This window comes from Hyla sarda, chromosome 2 (genome assembly GCF_029499605.1).
Source record: "Hyla sarda isolate aHylSar1 chromosome 2, aHylSar1.hap1, whole genome shotgun sequence".
NCBI lineage: Eukaryota > Metazoa > Chordata > Amphibia > Anura > Hylidae > Hyla > Hyla sarda.
Genome location: NC_079190.1, coordinates 398598113 through 398621282, shown reverse-complemented (window position 1 = coordinate 398621282; position 23170 = coordinate 398598113). Strand labels below are relative to the sequence as shown.

Below are 23170 nucleotides of genomic sequence, written 5' to 3'. Positions count from 1 at the left end.
GCAGCGCCCGGTACAAAATGCCAGGGGCTGCACCGAGATCGTGGGGGTCCCCAGCAGCGGGACCCCTTCGATCATGCATCTTATCCCCTATCCTTTGGATCTTATATAGACAGATGTTACTCTCTGATCGTTGCCTTGTCAACGCTCCTCATCAGTCTTGTGTCTCCCTGGCGTATTACTGCACTTTATGTCAGAATTTTGACATGCTGTAATAGAGACGTTTTCTACAATAACATCCGTCCTGGTGAGTGCTCCATCATATTCATCTTTCTACTTGTCCAGCAAATCTTATATTTACTTCAGCCACTTGACTAAGATTGGCATAGCAGCTGGTAAAGCTGTGCTGAGCCACTTTCAGAAACAAGCAGTCGGACATTCTTTTTCAAAGATTGCTACATAGCATTCTCTTTCTGTGTCTTTGAGGTTTATTGTAAGGATTTCACAATAGCGTGTGATTGTTTTGCATTTATAAACTGATATTTACTGTAAGTCATAGTAGTGTTTGTATTTACAGGTTGCACAGTGTAATGTTTGTATGTTTGTTTGTATGTTTGCTATCATTTGTTCTCACCACTGCATAGGTGTTTAGCTGTATTTAATTAATAAACCTGGTATGTCACTCATCTTGTAATTGTGTACTCCCTTTCCCCCCTTATTGCATTGTCATGTATATTTATTACTGTTATCTGGCAAGTGTTTCTATTTTAATAAAAACCTATAGCTTATGCCTCTAGGACCTCACCAATGGTGCATAATGGTGTGGACAAAGATAGATGTAACAGCGTTTATTCAAAAATTGCTTTTAATTCAGATATAAAATGTAATATATATATATATATATATATATATATATATATATATATAAATAAAATGGTAGCAAGATATCAAAATAATAGCAAAATATCACATTACACTGGCATTGGTCTAATGAAAATCTCACTGGGCCCTAGTGAGGTATCAAAAAATGTGTGAATAAATATTTAAATAAGTCCATGAATCTGCAGATAAAAAAATATAAAAATGAAAATAAAAATACCAATATAAAAATAAGTCCGTAAGAAACGTGTGGATATTGTAACATAAAGTCAATGAACAAATTAATAAAAAAAGTTGATGAATGAATGATACGGAGTATCTCTCACCACTGCTTCTGGCTTGGTCTGTTGTAGTGGATGGATCGCAGCCTCATAATCCTCATGTGCCCCAATGAGTGGAAGGGGGGCACAGATTGATAGATCTCCCTTAGCAGCCCCGTTGGCAAGGGGGCGCAGATGTTGCGTATCGTGGGCTCTGATGGCAGGGGAGCAAGCGGCAGTTGCAGCGCTCGGGACCTCGTTCGCTTACCGGCTTAGCACAGACGGCACTAGTCTGGCACTCCGGCAGGAGTGTCAGTCGGCTCGGGTGCGACAACGGGTCTGCTGGTGATGGTATTCCGGGAGCAATGGAAGGTCTGGGATTGGCGTCCCACGTGGAGGCAGAAGATGAGGCTATGAGAAGCAATGGATGGTAAGGTTACAGCCAGGCAGGGCGGAGTAGAACAGGTTAAACTCCTCTGTTGCCGGGGTATTTGCAGATGGACGCTGATGATAACTGTGTGAATAGTGCCAGATTTCTAAACGCGTTTCGGGGTACTGGGAAACAAAAGACCTCCGACCCCTTCCTCAGTAGAAATGTGTACACACGTTTCTTACGGACTTATTTTTATATTGGTATTTTTATTTTCATTTTTATATTTTTTTATCTGCAGATTCATGGACTTATTTAAATATTTATTCACACATTTTTTGATACCTCACTAGGGCCCAGTGAGATTTTCATTAGACCAATGCCAGTGTAATGTGATATTTTGCTATTATTTTGATATCTTGCTACCATTTTATTTATATATATATATATATATATATATATATTACATTTTATATCTGAATTAAAAGCAATTTTTGAATAAACGCTGTTACATCTATATTTGTCCACACCATTATGCACCATTGGTGAGGTCCTAGAGGCATAAGCTATAGGTTTTTATTAATTTACATTATTGTTGCCGGTGGGGTCCGGCTTTAGCTTTAACTGCCTCGATCCTTCTGTTGTGAGCTGCACCTTATTTTTTTAGTTTTTTAAGTGTTTCTCTTTTGTTTGATCACAATTTATGATCCCAAACTGTTAATTTTTTCTTAACTTTCTTCCCCAAATTTTATTGCTCCCCACCTTTTTTCACACCTGATTGCACTCCTCTGCCAATCTTCTGGCTTAGCCTAGCACTATATATTAGAGGCTATAGGTCTTTTAGACCTTAGGTCTGGAGACATTCAAATATGCCATCTAAAGTGCTTCTTAAGTGTGACATCAAGAATTATACCAGAATTGAACCAGAAGGGAACAAAAGGGAACTAACTCAACATTATAACTACAAAAGTAAGTCACTCTTTTTCATTAAAAAAACTAAAAACAAACATGCACTCACTTATTACTTACATCATTGCAATACATTTTCTCTTCTATCCCCCACTGATTTCTCCGGTGGACTCTATATACATCTGTCCATGCCTCCTTCCCTCACCTATGTATTGCTCGCATGCACTGCTCACCATCATAAACCACCCAAAGTCACCTCATTCCATGTTACAGCATAGAAGTCGCTCCATCACTTCACCCAGCCATCTGCTCTCCCTCTTCTTTCTTCTGCTTTTAGCTGCTGGGGACATTGCTCCTAACCCTGGCCCACCTTTCACGAATATTTGCTCTACACTACCTGCCTCTTGCGGAACCACTACAAACTTTAACTGCGCTCTTCTAAACTCTCGATCTGTCTGCAATAAGCTCACACAGATTCATGACTTATTTCTCACTAATTCTCTTAATCTGCTGGCTCTCACAGAAACATGGATACAACCTTCTGACACTGCTTCTCTCGCTGCTTTATCTTATGGTGACCTTCACTTTTCCCATACCCCCAGATCTGACACCAGGCATGGTGGAGGAGTTGGGGTGTTTCTAGCCCCACAATGCACTTTTCAAGTCATCCCCCCATTACCCTCACTCACATTTCCCTCTTTTGAGGTCCACACCCTCAGGCTCTTCCGCCCATTGTCTCTCAGAGTGGCGGTCATCTATCGTCCTCCTGGATCATTTTGCCACCCGGCACCCTCACTTTCTTTCCTCAGAAACACCTACACTCATCATGGGTGATTTTAATATCCCCATTGATACCCCAATCTCCTCTTCTGCCTCTCGGCTTCTGTCTCTAACCTCCTCCTTTGCCCTTTCACAGCTTACTGACTCTCCCACACACAAGGATGGGAATACACTGGACTTGATCTTCTCTAGACTATGCTCTGTCTCTAAATTCACTAATTCCCCTTTTGAGCTCTCTGACCACAACCTTCTCTCTTTCTCTATCAGTAACTCCTATCCTCTTCCAGACACTCCAACCTTGTACACTTACAGAAACCTGCGTGCCATAAACACTAGTCAATTTATAGACATTCTACAATCTTCACTAACACCAATCTCTTCTCTCTCCTGCCCTAATCTAGCAGCCAAACATTACCATGACACCCTAAAGTCTACCCTGGATCAAATGGCACCCTCTAAAACACGAACCTCCCGACACAGACGGCAGCAACCCTGGCACACGCTAACAACCCGCTTTCTCAGGTGATGCTCTAGGTGTGATGAACATCTGTGGAGGAAAACTAAGACTTCTTCAGACTTTCTGCACTATAAATTCATGCTTAAATCCTATTACTCCGCTCTTCATCTCGCCAAACAAACATATTTTACCTCCCTCATCTCCTCTCTGTCTAACAACCCAAAACGCCTTTTTGACACGTTCAACTCTCTCCTTCAGCCTAAAGTACAGACCCCAATCACTGATCTCTGTGCTGAAGACCTGTCCAAATACTTCAAAACTAAAATCAATGACATTCGTGATGAAATCCTCTCCCAGTCCCCTAAAAGTTCTGATCCAATTCCCAGCCACGTCTCCTCTTCATCACTCTCAGTTTTTGAGCCTGTAACGGAGGATGAGGTTTCCAGGCTCCTCTCCTCCGAGCGCCCCACTACCTGCTCTAGTGATCCCATGCCTTCACACCTCATCCAGTCTCTCTCTCCTGCTATCAGCTGTCACCTAACTAAAATCTATAACCTCTCCCTCTCTTCTGGGGTCTTTGCCTCCTCCCTCAAACACTCTATCATAACCCCACTATTGAAAAAACCATCTCTGGAACCGTCCTGTGCAGCCAACTATCGACCCGTCTCAAATCTCCCCTTTATCTCCAAACTCCTGGAACGCTTGGTCTACTCCCGCCTTATCCGCTATCTCTCCGATAACTCTCTCCTTGACCCCTTACAGTCTGGTTTCCGCTCCCTTCACTCCACAGAAACGGCCCTAACCAAAGTCACTAACGATCTTCTGACGGCCAAATCAAATGGAAATTTCTCTTTACTGATTCTCTTGGACCTGTCTGCGGCTTCTGACACTGTGGATCACCAACTCCTCCTCAGTAGTCTCCGCTCCATCGGTCTCAAGGACTCTGCTCTCGCCTGGTTTTCCTCCTATCTCTCTGGCCGCTCCTTTAGCGTCTCGTTTTCTGGCTCTACTTCTTCTCCTCTTCCCCTTGCTGTCGGGGTTCCCCAGGCATCGGTCCTGGGTCCTCTACTGTTTTCACTCTACACATCCCCCATTGGAAAAACAATCAGTAGATTTGGTTTCCAGTACCACCTCTATGTTGATGACACCCAACTCTATACCTCTTCCTCCAACATCACCCCTGCACTCCTACAGAATACCAGTGACTGTCTCTCTGCCGTCTCAGACATCATGTCCTCTTTATATCTGAAACTAAATCTTTCTAAAACAGAACTTCTTGTTTTTTCTCCATCAACTGATACTGTACCTAACCCTGACATTTCCATCTCGGTATGCGGTACTACCATAACTCCTGGGCAGCAGGCTCGCTGTCTTGGAGTTATACTTGACTCTCATTTGTCTTTCACTCCCCATATTCAGTATCTTTCACGTTCTTGTCACCTGTATCTCAAAAACATTTCCAGGATCTACCCATTTGTCACTACTGAAACTGCTAAAACTCTCATTATTGCTTTGATTCACTCCCGCCTCGACTACTGTAACTCTTTACTAATAGACCTTCCTTTCTCCAAACTCTCTCCTCTCCAGTCCATCCTTAATGCCGCAGCCAGACTCATCTTCCTCTCCAGCCGCTACACCGATGCCTCCTCCCTGTGCCAGTCACTACACTGGTTACCAATTCAGTCCAGAATACAGTACAAAATCCTCAGTCTCACACACAAAGCTCTCTACAATGCTGCACCTCCCTACATCTCCTCTCTCATCTCTGTCTACCATCCTACACGATCTGCTAATGATCTCACACTAACATCTTCTATAATCCGAACTTCTCACTCCCATCTCCAAGATTTCACTCGTGCTGCACCGGTTCTCTGGAATGCTATCCCTCAATCCCTCAGACTCAACAACAACATCCATAGTTTCAAACGTGGCCTAAAAACACATCTCTTCAGACAGGCCTATAACAGTCTCTAATTGGCCTCAACATATCCTCAACATATCCCCACACCTCTTGTTTGAATTGTTATTGTGTAATATTATGTCTGATACTTGTCTTTGTTTGTACCCCATAATTGTAAGCGCTGCGGAATCTATAGGCGCTATATAAATAAATAAAATAAAATAAATAATAAGTATGTTTGTATTTACCATTGCACTGCATAGTAATGTTTGTATTTACAGGATGCACTGCACTGCATTATGATGTTTGTATTTACAGGTTGCACTGCACTGCATTATGATGTTTGTATGTACAGGTTACACTGCACTGCATTCTGATGTGTGTATGTACAGGTTGCACTGCACTGCATTATAATGTTTGTATGTACAGGTTGCACTGCACTGCATTATGATGTTTGTATGTACAGGTTGCACTGCACTGCATTATGATGTTTGTATGTACAGGTTGCACTGCACTGCATTATGATGTTTGTATGTACAGGTTGCACTGCACTGCATTATGATGTTTGTATGTACAGGTTGCACTGCACTGCATTATAATGCTTGTATGTACAGGTTGCACTGCACTGCATTATAATGCTTGTATGTACAGGTTGCACTGCACTGCAATATGATGTTTGTATGTACAGGTTGCACTGCACTGCATTATGATGTTTGTATGTACAGGTTGCACTGCACTGCATTATGATGTTTGTATTTACAGGTTGCACGGCACAGCATTATGATGTTTGTATGTACAGGTTGCACTGCACTGCATTATGATGCTGTATTTACAGGTTGCACTGCACTGCATTATGATGTTGTATTTACAGGTTGAAACTGTTTTATTGGTTTTACGGGTTGGTTTAGCTCTGTTGTAAAGCACAAGAGTATTAGTGCTTATAGATTTTTTTCTATTGTGATGACTGCCCAATAGTTTCTGTGAGAATTTATAGGTTGCTCTATATACTTTATACTAATGATGTTATAACTGTTTGATCATTATACGCCTCAGTCTTACTTTGTTCTTCTCTTACCTGAACTTGGTCTCCATTAAATACACCATCAATGACTAGATAAGTCCAGAATACAGGCCACTCGCATTCAATGTTTTCAAACAACTTCAGCTCAGTTGAGTCGTAATGTAATCTAGTTGGGTCCTGCCAAAATTTAAGTAAACCGGTTATAAGTTATATTATGTCCTGCATTTACAGAAATCCCTTAGCAGACTTCGGCTATCAACTCAATAAAAGTAAATATAAACTGTAAACAGACTTGGCTAATCCTATCTATCAAACTCTTCTAGAGATGAAGAAGGACATTGAGAAACTATATACTATAGGTCAAGTTTAAGTTAAACTTGCTCATATCTGGAGAAAAGAAGGGAAACTGGGGACATGATCGAAACGTTGTAATATGTTAAAGGCTTAACCCTTTAAGGTTCATGGGGAAAGCATTTTTATTATGAAGCTAAACACAAAAACAAGGGGGGTCACAATATTTGGATAGTTGTGGAAAAGGCCAGAAGCAATGTTGCAGATGAGGTTGGTAAATCCACAGTAAGTGAAGGTAAGGGTCTATTCAAACGGCAGAATTTCCTCCTCAAATTAAAGCCCATAGACTTCTTCTTCTATGTTTCAATAATGTTTGAAGAAGCTGCTGCTAGCCATCAAAAATGTATTATTACAGTAGTATTACATGGTGACCCATCCAGAGGCATGGCTGTCTATGAAATACACAGATGGTTTAAGTCCACCAGCACAGGCACTCTTATATAGTCAAAAACCATCCGCAAGCTGCTGCATTACCCATCATTGTTCTTACCTCTCTTGGAGTTCTATAACCATCTCGGAGAAATCGACAGCAGCCATATTTTCCCTTAATGAAAAATAAAATGCAAATGGTAAGAATACATAGGAACTAAACATGCAAATACATTACTTACAAGTGAATACATTACTTACAAGTGTGGGGGGGGGGGGTCTTTGTCTAGTGATCTCAAGAGCACTCTAGAATTTTTTTAAACAAGTTCCTACTTTGAAATGATAAAACCACAATGCAATTGACAAAACTTTTCCCAGTTTATAAGAAAGCAAATAAATATGTTATTATGAGTTGTGCATCGACTGATAGAAAGTAATGGCAGTCTTTGCGTATTTTAAATCACAGAAATAGGAAGCATTCGCTGAAACTAGACTTTAAGCTGGATATAGGATAGAGCAGATACATTTATAGGGGGCACTGTGGGTGATGCATTTTTTTCACCATACAGGGTATAAAACTGCCATACTACTCAAATAAATATTATATATTACACACAGTATTTTGTAAACTGTACAAATATAGAACACAACCATATAGTACACTCAAATAAAAACCACATGACACACCTAAATAAAGTCAACAGCGTACCAAAAAATAATAGTACCAGCAAAGTGTCCTGTACCATCAGAGTCTGCTGCATGCCCGCTACAAACAGTGCCTGCTTAATAACCTCCAAGCACAGAAATGACAACAGAGTACAGCCCCCATATGTATTATCTCTAGAAGATTGTACACATAAACAGTAATTCCTGCAGGGTGTGGTGGTATTATCTGTGATTGTCTAAGGCAGTCGTCTCCAAACTGTGACCTTCCAGATGTTAAAAAACCACAATACAAGCTGTTGGCTGTCCAGGCATGTTGGAAGTTGTAGTTGTGCAAAATCTGAAGGGCCACAATTTGGAGACCCCTAGTCTAGGGCAATACAGGGGCACTGTAATTGTAAACATCATCTCTCCATTAGGTAGCCTATGTGACCTATAACATATTTGTAAATCCCTTAATTTACCAAAAAATTACTTCTTAACCGAGTAAAAATCCCTAAAATCTTGGCCACTAAGTGTCTCCCTTCTCTGCAATCTGCTATGTAACCCCTTCCTTGCTGTGCTGCTGCTGTTTCTTTCCTTTTTGCTCACATAGCTCCTAGAGAAACCACTAGGGGATGAGGATACTCAATGAATACATATTTATATATATATAAAAAAAAGCTCCTATGGTTGAGTTCAACCTAGTAGCTCCTACTGCCCATTTCTGATGACCCAAGTAACCAAAATACATACTTGTAACTTTGTGAGGATTTCATTTTTGGTCACATTCACCAGATTTATATCTTCCACAGCAAATGCTGGGTATGAAATGATAGAAAGCAGACCAGCGTCAATCTCTTTTGAAGTGGATGCTCTTGGCAGCATGGAATACAGGATTGACTGAAAAGAGAAGAAAACACATATGGTTTTGTTCCATACAAAATAAAATAACCATAGAAGGAAAAATTCTAGATCTCCTGTGTATCCTGGGTTTGTTATACCTTTGATTATGTATTAATGCATTCTCGCTATGAATTTCTCACTACCTTAAAAGTCAGGATACCCACTACTATGGTACTACTGTGTACATAAGTGACGTGTTAACTGGTGCAAAGACACATAAGTACAGTATATCAACTGTACTAGAATGACATGATGTGATGGTATGAATCAACACATACTGAGGGACCCATTTAGATTTTACCTATGGGACTGTATTATGTATGTTCCTATTCAAATCTAATTTAAAAAAAAGCAGTGCAGTTAAACACTTTTTGTACGGTCATTTGCCATTGGTAATAATTTAGCAAAATCTGTAAATAAGATTTTTTTGCAAAACAAGAAGCAAATAAAAAAGTATTTGTTACTTGTATACCATGGTATTACAAAACATATCCAAAAATATACTTTTCAATTATCGAGGAGCACAGGCCTCAAGGGCATGACACCTTCACGTGAATGCTAAAAACATATGATTAAAGCAAAACTGTCAGCCTGTTCACCCACACTAAACCTAATACACTGGGTTATAATTGGGGGTGAACAGTATTCCATAAGGCTAAGTTTCTACTTGTGTATTTTTTTTTTTTCTAAACGCCAAGAAAAACGCCAATTCTGCCGCATGGCGTTTTTTTGGCCAAAAAACGCTGCAGCCAGATTTTAGCTGTATATCAATGAGAAATCGCAAAATACTTATTCCACTTGGCATTTTTCTAATCCTTTTGGTGTTTTTTCACTCTTTTTGGGCGTTTTTCAGCTCCTTGGCAGTTTTCCAATATTGCAGCATGTTGAGCCACTGGCGATTCTTTAGTAAAAATCGTGGCGTTTTTCTCCCATAGAAGTCTATGAGAGTGAAAAAACGCCAAGAAAAACAATATGTGGGTTTATTGTAGCGTTTTTTCAGGCAGTTTTTATTCTTTTTTGGACTTTAGCGATCCTAAAAAGTGTTGGAGATATCTTTTTTAATAAAATTTCGTAGGGTACCATTAAAAAAATAAATAAAAAGATACAGTAGTGAAGGAAAAAATTGTATCTAACGAAATTTATTCTTTTTATTACAAAATTTTTATTAATTTTTAAACAGGGATCAATTTATGTGGGCGGGCGGGGACCTAAAAATTTAGCCGACAATAATAAAAATGTAGTGTGTGTGTGTTTTTCACTTTTTTTTCTACAATTTTTTTTAGATAGTACTACTGCTCCCAGCATGGAACACACTGTTCCATGGTGGGAGTAGTAGTACCTGTACTAATTGACAGATCGCCCCTTGCGATCCTTCTGTATAATTTATCGATGCGGCCGGCCGCTCTTCTATGGTCCCCTGCACTGCCATATATATATAACTATTCAGGGGTCAAGTCCTGGGAAAAAAAGTGTGGGAAGTCACCCAAGATTTCCACTCAAAGTGGTACTAGACATCTTATACCCGATCCAAAGGATAGGGGATAAGATGTCTGATCCCGGGGGTCCCGCCGCTGGGGACTCCCACGTTCTCCCTGCTGCACCCAGCGTTCGTTTAGAGCATTGGGTGCAGCGCCGGAGGCTCGTGACGTCACGGCCCCTCAATGCAAGTCTATGGGAGGGGGCGTGATGGCCGTCACACCCCCTTCCATAGAATTGTATTGAGGGGGCATTACTGTGATATCATGAGCCTCTGCCCCGCATCACCAGTCATCCGGCATGGAGCGAAGCTCGCTCCGTGCACTGGATCTCTGGGGTGCCACAGCCAAGATCGCGGGGGTCCCCAGCAGCAGGATGCCCCACGATCAGACATCTTTTCCCCTATACTTTGGATAGGGGATAAGATGTCTAGGGGCGGAGTACCCCTTTAAGGGCTGGTCCTGCAGGACTCCTGCTAATGGGAACTGTGTTCCTGCTGTGGAAAAAGTGCAGGAACTCCGTTCCCATGAGTTCCTGCAGGACTTGAGCCCTGCACCTATTCATATTTCCCGCAGAGAGCTGGGCTTGGCCAGATGGTTCCAGCCAATCACAGCTCTCTGTGGGAAATAGGAATATGTGTATATATACGTCAGTGCAGGGGACCATAGAAGAGCGGCGGCTGCATCTATACATTATACAGGAGGATCACAGCGGGTGTCAGGAGTGACATCCGCTGTGATCTTTGCTTAACTGCAGGTACTACTACTCCCAACATGGAGCACACTCTGCTCCATGCTGTGAGCTGTAGTATCTGCATTAATAGACAGATCGCAGCAAGTGTCAGAAGTTACACTCGCTGCGATCTGTCTATTAATGTAGATACTACAGCTCACAGCATGGAGCAGAGTGTGCTCCATGTTGGGAGTAGTAGTACTTGCAGTTAAGGACACATCACAGCGGATGTCACTACTGACACCTGATGTGATTGTCCTCTCTATAGCAGAGATGTAGAGCGGCTGTATACAGCGCTCGCATCTCTGCACTATACTCCAGCCACTCACTCATTCATATTTCCCTCTGAGAGCTGTGATTGGCTGCAACCATCCGGCCAATCACCACTCTGGGTGGAAAATATGAATGAGTGGCCGGCTGGAGTACAGAGCAGAAATGCGAGCGCTGTATACAGCCGCATCTCTGCTATATTATGGACGATCGCATTGAGTGTCAGGACTGACACCCGGGAAGATATGTCTATTACTACAGGTGCTACTATTCCCATCATGGAACAGTCTGTTCCATGCTGGGAGTAGTAGTACTACCTAAAAAATGTAAAATATAGAGAAAAAAAAAAGTGAAACACACTCTTTATTAAACATTAATTAAAATTTAGTTATAAACAATTAATATTTCCTTAAATATATTTATTTCCATCACTACTGCATCCTTTTTTTTTGGTACCCAACAAATTTTGGGTACCAAAAAAAAAGCGCCAACGGTGCCAAAAATGCAATTTCAACACAAATGAATAAACGCTAGAAAAAACGCCAGAAAAAACACCAGACGCAGGACATTGCACTGGTGTTTTTTCAACCCAAAAAAATCTTGTTCACCCACACTATAACCCAGTGTATTAGGTTTAGTGTGGGTGAACAGGCTGATAGTTTTCCTTTAAGTAATGACAGGTACTAATGTGAACCAGTTTTTCAGGAATAACCTTAATGAGGAATAATAACATCTCACCAGGCCTCAAGGCATTACACAGTGACGTTATGTGACTTGAACCTTGACCTTTTTTCTCTTCTAGGACATACAATCATGTGATTCTTACCTGACAATGCTCTACGTCATCAGGGAGAACATGAATCACAGATCTGGGACCTCCGTGGGCACCAAACAGGTCCAGTTCATCAATAGCTTCCAGAGCAGCCTTTAGGTAGCCAAAAAAAGTTTTCCTCAGTTAACTACAGAGAAGCAGTCAGTTCTATGTATACACATATGAATAAAAAAAACATCAAAAGCCAAAGGAAACTTCTTTACAGTTACTCTAAGTTCACACTGGATTTAAGTCTTCCATCAGGTATATGCGGGGAAGATTCCCGATGTATATCTCTGAAGAAAGGATGCAATATATACCACTGCATACACATCCAGTTCTATAAAGTCTTGATGATGTAACGGACAGAGGGGGAGATTTATCATTGCTTTCCTGAAATTACTGGCTGAAATTTTTGCACAGATAGTTTTTGCTTAATTTCAAAATAGACAACTTTGACAAAAGTGACTGTGAAATGCAGTGCTTCGTTCTTGACTATAAAGTAGATGAGATTTATTAAAGGGGTAATCCAGGAAAAAACTTTTTTATATATATCAACTGGCTCCAGAAAGTTAAACAGATTTGTAAAGTACTTCTATTAAAAAATCTTAATCCTTACAGTACTTATGAGCTTCTGAAGTTAAGGTTGTTCTTTCTGTCTAAGTTCTCTCTGATGACACGTGTCTTGGGAACCGCCCAGTTTAGAAGAGGTTTGCTATGGGGATTTGCTTCTAAACTGGGTGGTTCCCGAGACACGTGTCATCAGAGAACAACCTTAACTTCAGAAGCTCATAAGTGCTGAAAGGATTAAGATTTTTTAATAGAAGTAATTTACAAATCTGTTTAACTTTCTGGAGCCAGTTGATATATATATAAAAAAGTTTTTTCCTGGATAACCCCTTTAATTGCACCTTTTTTAAAAGATGCAAAAATAATGTGGGGTACTATGGTGCTAAGACATCTTATCCCCTATCCAAAGGATAGAGGATAAGATGCCTGATCGCGGGGGTCCCGCCGCTGGGGATCCCCATGCTCTTGCACGCAGCACCCCGTTAGAATCAGTCCCCAGAGCACGTTCGCTCCGGGTCTGATTACTGGCGATCACGGGGGCCGGAGCATTGTGACATCATGGCCCCGCCCCCGTGTGACGTCACGCTCCACCCCCCTGAATGCAAGCCTATGTGAGGGGGCGTGGCAGCTGTCACGCCCCCTCACATAAGCTTGCATTCAGGGGTCCCCAGCGGCGGGACCCCCTTTGGATAGGGGATAAGATGTCTTAGCGCCGGAGTACCCCTTTAAAAAAAATGCTAATTCATACCACTTCTGCCTAATCATAGAAAAATGACATCCTACAGCAAATTCTGAAGTGATTTTTTCATGTGTGCAAAATGTATAATAGTCTGTGTGGTGTTTTAATAAATTTGGCGCAAGTAAGCCAAAAACACAGCAAAAAGCAGGGGTGTGAATAGCTGCATACAGACACATATTGATGAATCTTCCCCTGTAACCATATATGAACAGTCTATAGACAGTAACTGGCTATATATGGAAAGTTCCATCAAAGCCTCCTTGACAATGCCAGTTAGTTTGTCTCTCTCTCTTCGGAGTAGTGATATTGATGATATTTTTACTGCAGAATGTGTATCAGGTTGGTGTCAGCAGTATTACCTCTCTGGATGGAGCTCAGTAGGACTAAAGGAAATAGGTTACTGTATATTTTACTTGGAAAGGTCCAGTAATAGTTTCCATAAATAGACTTCCTGACATATCCAGTAAATAGATGCCCGTGATGTATGCCACACTATATTAGTCACCCAAAGGCTAATATGGTATAGTTTAAAGGGGTATTAAGATTAAAATTGGTATATTATAAATTAAATGACTGGCTCCCCCCACACTCTCCAGAACAGCATTCTAGCAGACGTACCTCCAGTGTTCTCACATATTTAATGTAGGGGGAAAGTATTCAGGGTTGGCTGTGATCTCATGTGGCCAGCTGTGAATCCACACCCCCTACATTATATATGCACACACAAACACACCCCTCAGCCAGGCAACATACTTCTATATCTCAGGAACGGTGGTGCTACAGAACTTACTGCTACAGTGGTCCCTCAACGTACAATGGCCTCAGGTTACAATATTTGCAACATATAATGGTCTTTTCTAGACCATTGTAACTTAAAACCATACTCAACATACAATGCTACGGACAGTCCAGATCTGTGAAATGTGTTCAATGGCTGAAAGAACTGACCAATCAGAATGGGCATTTTACTGGTAAATCATATGTATATTACTGAAGTGCACGCACTGACTGGTGTCTGGTAGCGCCTCCCTAAAAAACAGGGAAGTACTACATGTTCTGTACTACTCTTTACATGTGTCAGTGTTAGCTGCTCCTTTGGACACCAAGAAAGGGCGGCTCAATTTAACTTTTTAGGACATTGCGTGTACTGTACAGGACCCTGAAGACGCTCCTGTCCTCTACATACAGTGATTTACAGCAGATCTTTCTTTCTTTTATTTGTGAGGACTTACTTTATCTGTATTAGTTATCTACCTATTTTTCTTTAATCCTCACCTTCCTATTTTTGGTGACATTTTTGGGGCTTCAGAACAAGGGATCGACCGATATCGTTTTTTTAGGGCCGATACCGATAGCCGATAACTTATACCGATATTCCGGTTTAAGTTATCGGCTATTTATCCCCCCGCGACACCGCTGCAGATCATTGATTTAAAGCGGGCGCTTTAAATCAATGCACTGCAGTGGCTTTTGCGGTGCCATAGACCGCTGCCGCCGCCACCCGCTTCTCTCCCCCTGCCTGTTCGCAGGTCCTGAGACCTATCACCGCCACCGCTCCCCCCGCCGCGCTGCACAGCGCCTAGGGGTGCCTCCAGCTGTTGCAAAACTACTACTCCCAGCATGCCCGGACAGCCGTTGGCTGTCCGGGCATGCTGGGAGTTGTAGTTTTGCAACAGCTGGAGGGCCTCAACAGCTGGAGGGCCTATTGTAGGTATAGTATATTATACAGACCCCTGTCCATCCCAGAACCCTGACTCACCTTCCCAGTTGCTGCAGGGACCGTCCGGGGAGGGTGGTCCGGGCCATCCATCCTTCCTGTAGTGTCCGGCGGCATTCCGGGTGGAGGGTGAACCGGTCCGGGCTGTCCTTCTTCTCCGGGGGTCCTCTTCTCCACTCCGGGCAGGCTCCGGCCTAGTAACGCTGCATAGACGCCGCTGCGCAGCGACGCACCTGACGTCACGGCGTAACGACGTCTATGCAGCGTACTAGGCCGGAGCCTGCCCGAAGTGGAGAAGAGGACCCCCGGAGAAGGACAGCCTGGACCGGTTCACCCTCCACCCGGAATGCCGCCGGACACTACAGGAAGGATGGATGGCCCGGACCACCCCCATTACGGGTAAGTTTAATTTTTTTTTATTGACTCGGAGGGTGGGGGAGGGGCCCGACCGGTATAGCGGTATGGGCAAAAATCCATACCGTGGGAGAAAAAAAACCAGTGGGTCGGGGGGTGCAGTGGGTCGGGGGGCGGTTGCGGTGCGGCGGGTCGAGGGGGGGTCTATCGCGGTGCGGTGGGGGCGGGGCATTATCGGCTTATCGGCAAGGTAATTGCCGATACCGATAATGCCCAAAATCGTGATTATCAGCCAATAATATCGGCCATACCGATAATCGGTCGATACCTATTCAGAACCAGTGACCAGGTTTCTATAGCATATTGGTCTCAACATATAATGGTCTCAACATACAATGGTCGTCATGGAACCAATTTATATTCTAACATGAAGGACCACTGTATTCCATTTTATATGAAGACATTTCAACAGTAATAGTAAAGCTTATTCATCATATTAGTGTCTCCTTTTTGGATTTCTGAGACATTTTTAGCACATTATTTGATAACAGGATACAGTTTTCATCTTACCTTGGCCATCCCCACAGAACTTGCGTTAAGTTCAGGAATTCCTTGGTTTGTTTTGTCTCCTCGCTCCCACATTCCATAATCCTTAGAATAATAACATAGTAAACAACCATCAGAGAATGATCAATAACTTAAAACTAAATGTTCTACTAGCAGAATGGGAATATAAAGAGGTAGTACAAGAGGAAAGTAGACTAGAAATGGGTCAGTCTCCACATCCTAAGTAGTAGTAATAGCGCTCTAATGCAGCATGCATTCAATACATCTTATTATTACATGTCACCGTTTTTTAAGTTTTAAAGTAATTAACTTACCGCAACTTTATAAGCAGCTTCAATATAAAACACAAGATTCTGTATAAAGGCCACTTCATCCAGGGTAAACACAATGCGGAGTCCTAAAATGCACAAAAGTGGCCATGATAATATTTCAACATACACGTGTCTTCTACTTAGAGCCTCAGGGAATGTTTAGAGACAAGGCAACCTGCCATCTATATACAGTATCTTCATTTTACATTTTTGGCCATATTAAAAGGTAAATGCAATAGAACATTAACCAGGTTAATATTAATTCAGAGAGAAGATGCAAGCTACGCTTAGAACAATCAAAGTCTTCTTTGTTACATAACCTTTTAACCTTGCATAGCAAATCCATTTCATTTTGTGCACGCCTGAACGAGAATAGCGGCTTTTACTTTTTATTCAGTTCTTACCAGTAGTGCTCTCCGCATTTTATGTATTTTTTATGACCTTTTAAATGTATATCTTTTTTGTATTTCCCGTATTTTTCTTCCTATAGGACGCACCGGCGTATAAGACGCACCCAATTTTTAGGGACAAAATCTAAAAAAATAAAGATTTTTAACCCAATAGTGGTCTTCAACCTGCGGACCTCCAGATGTTGCAAAACTACAACTCCCAGCATGCCCGGACAGCCAACGGCTGTCCGGGCATGCTGGGAGTTGTAGTTTTGCAACATCTGGAGGTCCGCAGATTGAAGACCACTGCAGGAGGAGGTAATACTCACGTGTCCCCGCCACTCTGGACCCGTCACCGCTGCCCTGGATGTCGCTCCATCGCTGTTGCCGTGTCGCTCCGGAACGTCTCTGCTGCCGGCCGGGTATCCTCGCTCTCCGTCGCCGCCATCACGTCGTTACGCACGCCGACGCACGTACGCGACGACGTGATGACGAGGAAGGAGAGCGCCGGCCATACAGGGGATCCCTGAACGGAGAAGACACCGAGGAGGTAGGTAAGGTCCCTCCCGGTGTCCTGTAAGCACTAACCCGGCTATTCAGTCGGGCTGTTCGAGACCGCCGCGGTGAAATCGCAGCGGTCCCGAACAGCCCGACCAAACAGCCGGGTTAGTGTCACTTTCCCTTCAGACGCGGCGGTCAGCTTTGATCGCCGCGTCTGAAGGGTTAATACAGGGCATCACCGCGATCGGTGATGTCCTGTATTAGCCGCGGGTCCCGGCCGTTGATGGCTGCAGGGACCGCCGCGATAGGGGTGTATTCGCCGTATAAGACGCACCGACTTTTTCCCCCCAGTTTTGGGGAAGAAAAAGTGCGTCTTATACGGCGAAAAATACGGTATGTCTCAATAAAGATTTTTTTTTCATTATTGATCTATATATGCCTTGTTTGTTTGTATATCTTTACTACATTATTAAAGGGGATATCCAGGAATAGAAATGCAGAGCTTATTTCTTCCAAAACGGTAGCACGTCTGTCCACACACCACCAGGGGGCCGACGTGTCACTGTTTTTGGAAGAAATCAGCTCTGTTCTAATCCTGGATAACTAACAACACCTTTAACACAACTGCCAGCGCAAAATGTGGCAGGAATCTTATAAACTTGCCATCTGAAGGTATGGAATGCTTGCTTAAAGGGATACTCCAGTGAGAAAATAAAATTCTAATCAACTGGTGCCAGAAAGTTAAGCAGAATTGTAAATTACTTCTATATAAAAATCTTAATCCTTCCAGTACTTATCAGCTACTGTATGCTGCAGAGGAAGTTGTGTAGTTCTTTTCTGTCTGCCCACAGTGCTTTCTGCTGACACCTCTGTCCATGTCAGGAACTGTCCTGAGCAGGAGAGGTTTGCTATGGGGATTTGTTACTGCTTTGCACAGTTCCTGACATGGACAAATATGTCAGCAAAGAGTTCTGTGGTCAGACAGAAAATAACTATACAACTTCCTCTGCAGCATACAGCAGCTGATAAGTACTGGAAGGATTAAGATTTTTATGTAGAAATAATTTACAAATCTGTTTAACTTTTTGGCACAGTTGATTAAAAGAAAATTGTATTCTATCGGAGTACCCCTTGAGGGTGCGTTCACACGGGCGTATTTGTCAGCGGATCCGCAGCTGCGGATCCGCTGACAAAGGCCCCTAAAGTGCTGCCCTCTTTGTGCCTGCTAATAGCGGCAATCCACCGCTACCAGCAGACACACTGTGAAGTTTGAGTCGCAGTGTATCCGCACATCCCGCCCGCTCCCCTGGCTCCCTGAGCTACACAGAGAGCGGCCGCGATGTGTGCGAGTACACTGCAGGGTAACTCGCACATCGCAGTGTGTCGTGTGTCTGCTGGTAGCGGCGGATTGCCACTATTAGCAGGCACAAAGAGGGCAGCACTTTAGGGGCCTTTGTCAGCGGATCCGCAGCTCAATACATCAACAGCAAATATGACTAATTCATTTACAATTATATAATATTAGCTTTCCAAGAAATGTCAGTGACAGCACTTTATAACCTTTATAACCAAATATGCAGAAGCATCCAGAGACTGAGCTTTCCTAATGCAATTTTACCCAAAGTTAATCTAACAGAATCCTATAATTGTATCACAAGATTAGATCAGGATGGTGATACAGTATCTAATTTTTCAAATAACACACAAAAAGTCTGGCAGGTGGTTTCTTTGTCGTTACAAAAAAGCATAAGGAAGTCCTGGTAGTTATCCTGGATATCTCAAAGACAACATAATCTAGTGTTAACAAAGTTCTTTTCACAGTGTCTTTGCAATGTCTGGTGGAGGTTTACAATGGGGGGCTCTTTAATGGGGTACTCCAGGGAAGTATATACACTGCTCAAAAAAATAATGGGGACACTAAGATAAAACACATCCTAGAACTGAATGAATTAACTAATCGTAAGAAATAGGGATCGACCGATATAGATTTTTTACAGCCGATACCGATATTCTGCGAACTTTCCGGCCGACAGCCAATAACTTATGCTGATATTCCGTGCATTTCAGGACCCCCTGCCTGTCCTGGGGTCCTGAGTCCAACCACCGACGCTGCCCGATCCCCCTGCCTATCCTCTGGCCACATGCCGCTGCCCCATTGCCTCCCCATCCTCTGGCCACATACCGCCGCTGCCCCATCGCCTCCCCGGTGTTATAATTACCTGTTTCCGGGGTCCGCACTACTTCTGGCTTCGGCGGCGTCCTGCGCTGTCACTGTGAGCACTGACGGTGAAGTCGCGTTGAGGACGTCACTCGTCATTGCGCAGCACACAGCAACAGTGCAGGATGCCGCAGGAGCCAGAAGTAGCGCGGACCCCGGGAAGAGGTAATTATAACACCGGGGATGGGGGAGGCGATGGGGCAGCGGCGGTGGTATGGAGCCAGAGGATGGGGAGGCAATGGGGCAGCAGCTGCGGCATGTGGCCAGAGGATGGGGAGGCAATGGGGCAGCGGCGGCATGTGGCCAGTGGATGGGGAGGCAATGGGGCAGCGGTGGCAACGGTATGTGGCCAGAGGATGGGGAGGCAATGCGGCGGCATGTGGCCAGAGGATAGGCAGGGGGATCGGGCAGCAGCGGTGGTTGGACTCAGGACAGGCAGGGGGAGAGAAGCGGGCAGCTGCGGAGGCAGTCTCTGTCACCGCAAAAGCCGCTGCAGTTCATTGATTTAAAGCGCCCGCATTATTGGCAAGGTAATTGCAGATACCGATAACTTAGACAATCGTGAATATCGGTCGATAATATCGTCCAAACCGATAATCGGTCGATCCCTAGTAAGAAATACTATCATCTTTACATAGTTGAATGTGTTGACAACAAAATCACACAAAAATTATCAATAGCAATCAAATTTATCAACCCATGGTGGTCTGGATATGGAGTCACACTCAAAATCAAAGTGGAAAACCACACTACAGGCTGATCCAACTTTGATGTAATGTTTGTAAAACAAGTAAAAATGAGGCTCAGTAGTGTGTGTGGCCTTCATGTGCCAGTATGACCTCCCTACAATGCCTGGGCATGCTCCTGATGAGGTGGCGGATGGTCTCCTAATGGATGTCCTCCTAAACCTGCACTAAAGCATCCGACAACTCCTGGACAGTCTTTTGTGCAACGTGGGGTTGGTGGATGGAGCGAGACATGATGTCCCAGATGTGCTCAATCAGATTCAGGTCTGGGGAACGGGCGGGCCAGTCCATAGCATCAATGCCTTCCTCTTGCAGGAACTGCTGACACACTCCAGCCACATGAGGACTAGCATTGTCTTGCATTAGGAAGAACCCAGGGCCAACCACACCAACATATGGTCTCACAAGGGGTCTGAGGATCTCATCTCGGTACCTAATGGCAGTCAGGCTACCTCTGCCAAGTACATGGAGGGCTGTGCGGTCCCCCAAAGAAATGCCACCCCACACCATTACTGTCCCACTGCCAAACCAGTCATGCTGGAGGATGTTGCAGGCAGCAGAACGTTCTCCAAGGCATCTCCAAACTCTGTCACGTCTGTCACATGTGCTCAGTGTTAACCTGCTTTCATCTATGAAGCGCATAGGGCACCAGTGGCGAATTTGCCAATCTTGGTGTTCTCTGGCAAATGCCAAACGTCCAGCACGGTGTTGGGCTGTAAGCACAACCCCCACCTGTAGATGTCGGGCCCTCATACCACCCTCATGGAGTCTATTTCTGACCGTTTGAGTGGACACATGCACATTTGTGGCCTGCTGGAGGTCATTTTGCAGGGCTCTGGCAGTGCTCCTCCTTGCACAAAAGCGGAGGTAGTGGTCCTGCTGCTGGGATGCTGCCCTCCTATAGCCTCCTCCACGTATCCTGATGTACTGGCCTGTCTCCTGGTAGCGCCTTCATGCTCTGGACATTACGCTGATAGACACAGCAAACCTTCTTGCCACAACTCGCATTGATGTGCCATCCTGGATGAGCTGCACTACCTGAGCCACTTCTGCGGGTTGTAGACTCTGTCTCATGCTACCACTAGGGTGAAAGCCCCACCAGCATTTAAAAGTGAACAAAACATCATCCAGGAAGCATAGGAACTGAGAAGTGGTCTGTGGTCACAACCTGCAGAACCACTCCTTTATTGGGGGTGTCTTCCTAATTGCCTATAATTTCTACCTGTTGTCTGTTCCATTTGCACAACAGCATGTGAAATTGATTGCCAATCAGTGTTGCTTCCTGAGTGGACAGTGTGATTTCACAGAAGTGTGATGGACATGGAGTTACATTGTGTTGTTTAAGTGTTCCCTTTATTTTTTTTGAGCAGTATATGTGTGTGTGTGTGTGTGTGTGTGTATATATATATATAGTCATGACTGTAAATGTTGGCACCCCTGAAGTTTTTCAAGAAAATGAAGTATTTCTCACAGAAAAGGATTGCAGTAACACATGTTTTGCTATATACACGTTTATTCCCTTTGTGTGTATTGGAACTAAATTAAAAAAAGGGAGGAAAAAAAGCAAATTGGACATAATGTCACACCAAAGTCTGAGGACTTGAGAACCAAAATTGTGGAAAAATATAAACAATCTCAAGGTTACAAGTCCACCTCCAGAAATATAGATTTGCCTTTGTCCACAGTGCGCAACATTATTAATAAGTTTTCAACCCATGGCACTGTAGCTAATCTCCCTGGGCATGGACGGAAGAGAAAAATTGATGAAAGGTGTCAACGCAGGATAGTCCAGATGTTGGATAAGCATCCCCAAACAAGTTCCATTGTTATTCAAGCTGTCCTGCAGGCTCAGGGAGCATCAGTGTCAGCGCAAACTATCCGTCGACATTTAAATGAAATGAAACACTATGGCAGGAGACCCAGGAGGACCCCACTGCTGACACATAAAAAAGCAAGACTACATTTTGCCAAAATGAACTTGAGTAAGCCAAAATCCTTCTTGGAAAATGTCTTGTGGACAGATGAGACCAAGATAGAGCTTGTTGGTAAAGCACATCATTCTACTGTTTACCGAAAACTGAATGAGGCCTACAAAGAAAAGAACACAGTACCTACAGTGAAATATGGGGGAGGTTCAATGATGTTTTGGGGTAGTCTTGCTGCCTCTGGCACAGGGTGCCTTGAAAGTGTGCAAGGCATCATGAGGATCAACAACAGATTTTGGGTCGCACTGTACAGCCCAGTGTCAGAAAGCCGGGTTTGCAATCCAAGATCTTGGGTCTTCCAGCAGGACAATGACCCCAAACATACGTCAAAAAGCACCCAGAAATGGATAGCAACAAGGCGCTGGAGAGTTCTGAAGTGGCCAGCAATGAGTCTAAAAAGTTCCATTTGCCAACCATTTGTCCCATCAGTTTATATGGAGGAGAAATGCCCACTTATTGGTGCTACTGGTAGGACTTAAAGGAGTACTCTGGGACAGGCAATTTTCCCATCCCGGAGTACTCCTTTAAGAGAAACATGGTATATACCTGTATGAATATACCCTAAGACTTCTTGGGTTGAAAATAAATGGCAGTTTTGCTTAGAGTATAATTTTTTTTTCAATCCAAATGACAGTAAAGACACACTTTTCTTTCACATTACCTGAAGCTGTCATCTGTGCTAGACACAGAAGAAACAGTGAGGTAGCATCGACTTGCAGATGTCCCCACTGGTCATCACCTACGACAGTGCTACATGTAGCCGTATTGTACTTGGCATGAAGACAATCATTTGGACTCTGTGTATGTTTGAATTTTTCCACCTTTTCAACCTAAAACACAGCAAATATTCACAATCTTAAAACAACAATAGCACAGCCACTGCACAATGTACAAGGCTGTTTTCTTTTGGCTCCTTTCACTGTGTCTTGTGGGTGCTGGCAAATAATAACTCTTTATAATAATAACTCTTTATTTGCATAGTGCACACAGATTCCACAGTGCT

General features: G+C 43.5%; 1 protein-coding gene across 4 annotated transcripts in view; it reads right to left on the bottom strand.

Moving 5' to 3' along the window:
* Nucleotides 1-23170, bottom strand: part of PHKA2 (phosphorylase kinase regulatory subunit alpha 2) — a 152849-nt gene that overhangs the window by 80015 nt on the left and 49664 nt on the right. For all 4 annotated transcript variants that reach the window (XM_056558759.1, XM_056558761.1, XM_056558762.1 and 1 more), the window contains 7 exons: nt 22829-22997; nt 16332-16414; nt 16021-16101; nt 12086-12184; nt 8632-8778; nt 7355-7408; nt 6568-6690 (listed from right to left, as the gene is read on the bottom strand). In XM_056558759.1, coding sequence (XP_056414734.1) covers nt 6568-6690; nt 7355-7408; nt 8632-8778; nt 12086-12184; nt 16021-16101; nt 16332-16414; nt 22829-22997 — 756 coding nt within the window. The remainder of the gene's footprint in view (nt 1-6567; nt 6691-7354; nt 7409-8631; nt 8779-12085; nt 12185-16020; nt 16102-16331; nt 16415-22828; nt 22998-23170) is intronic.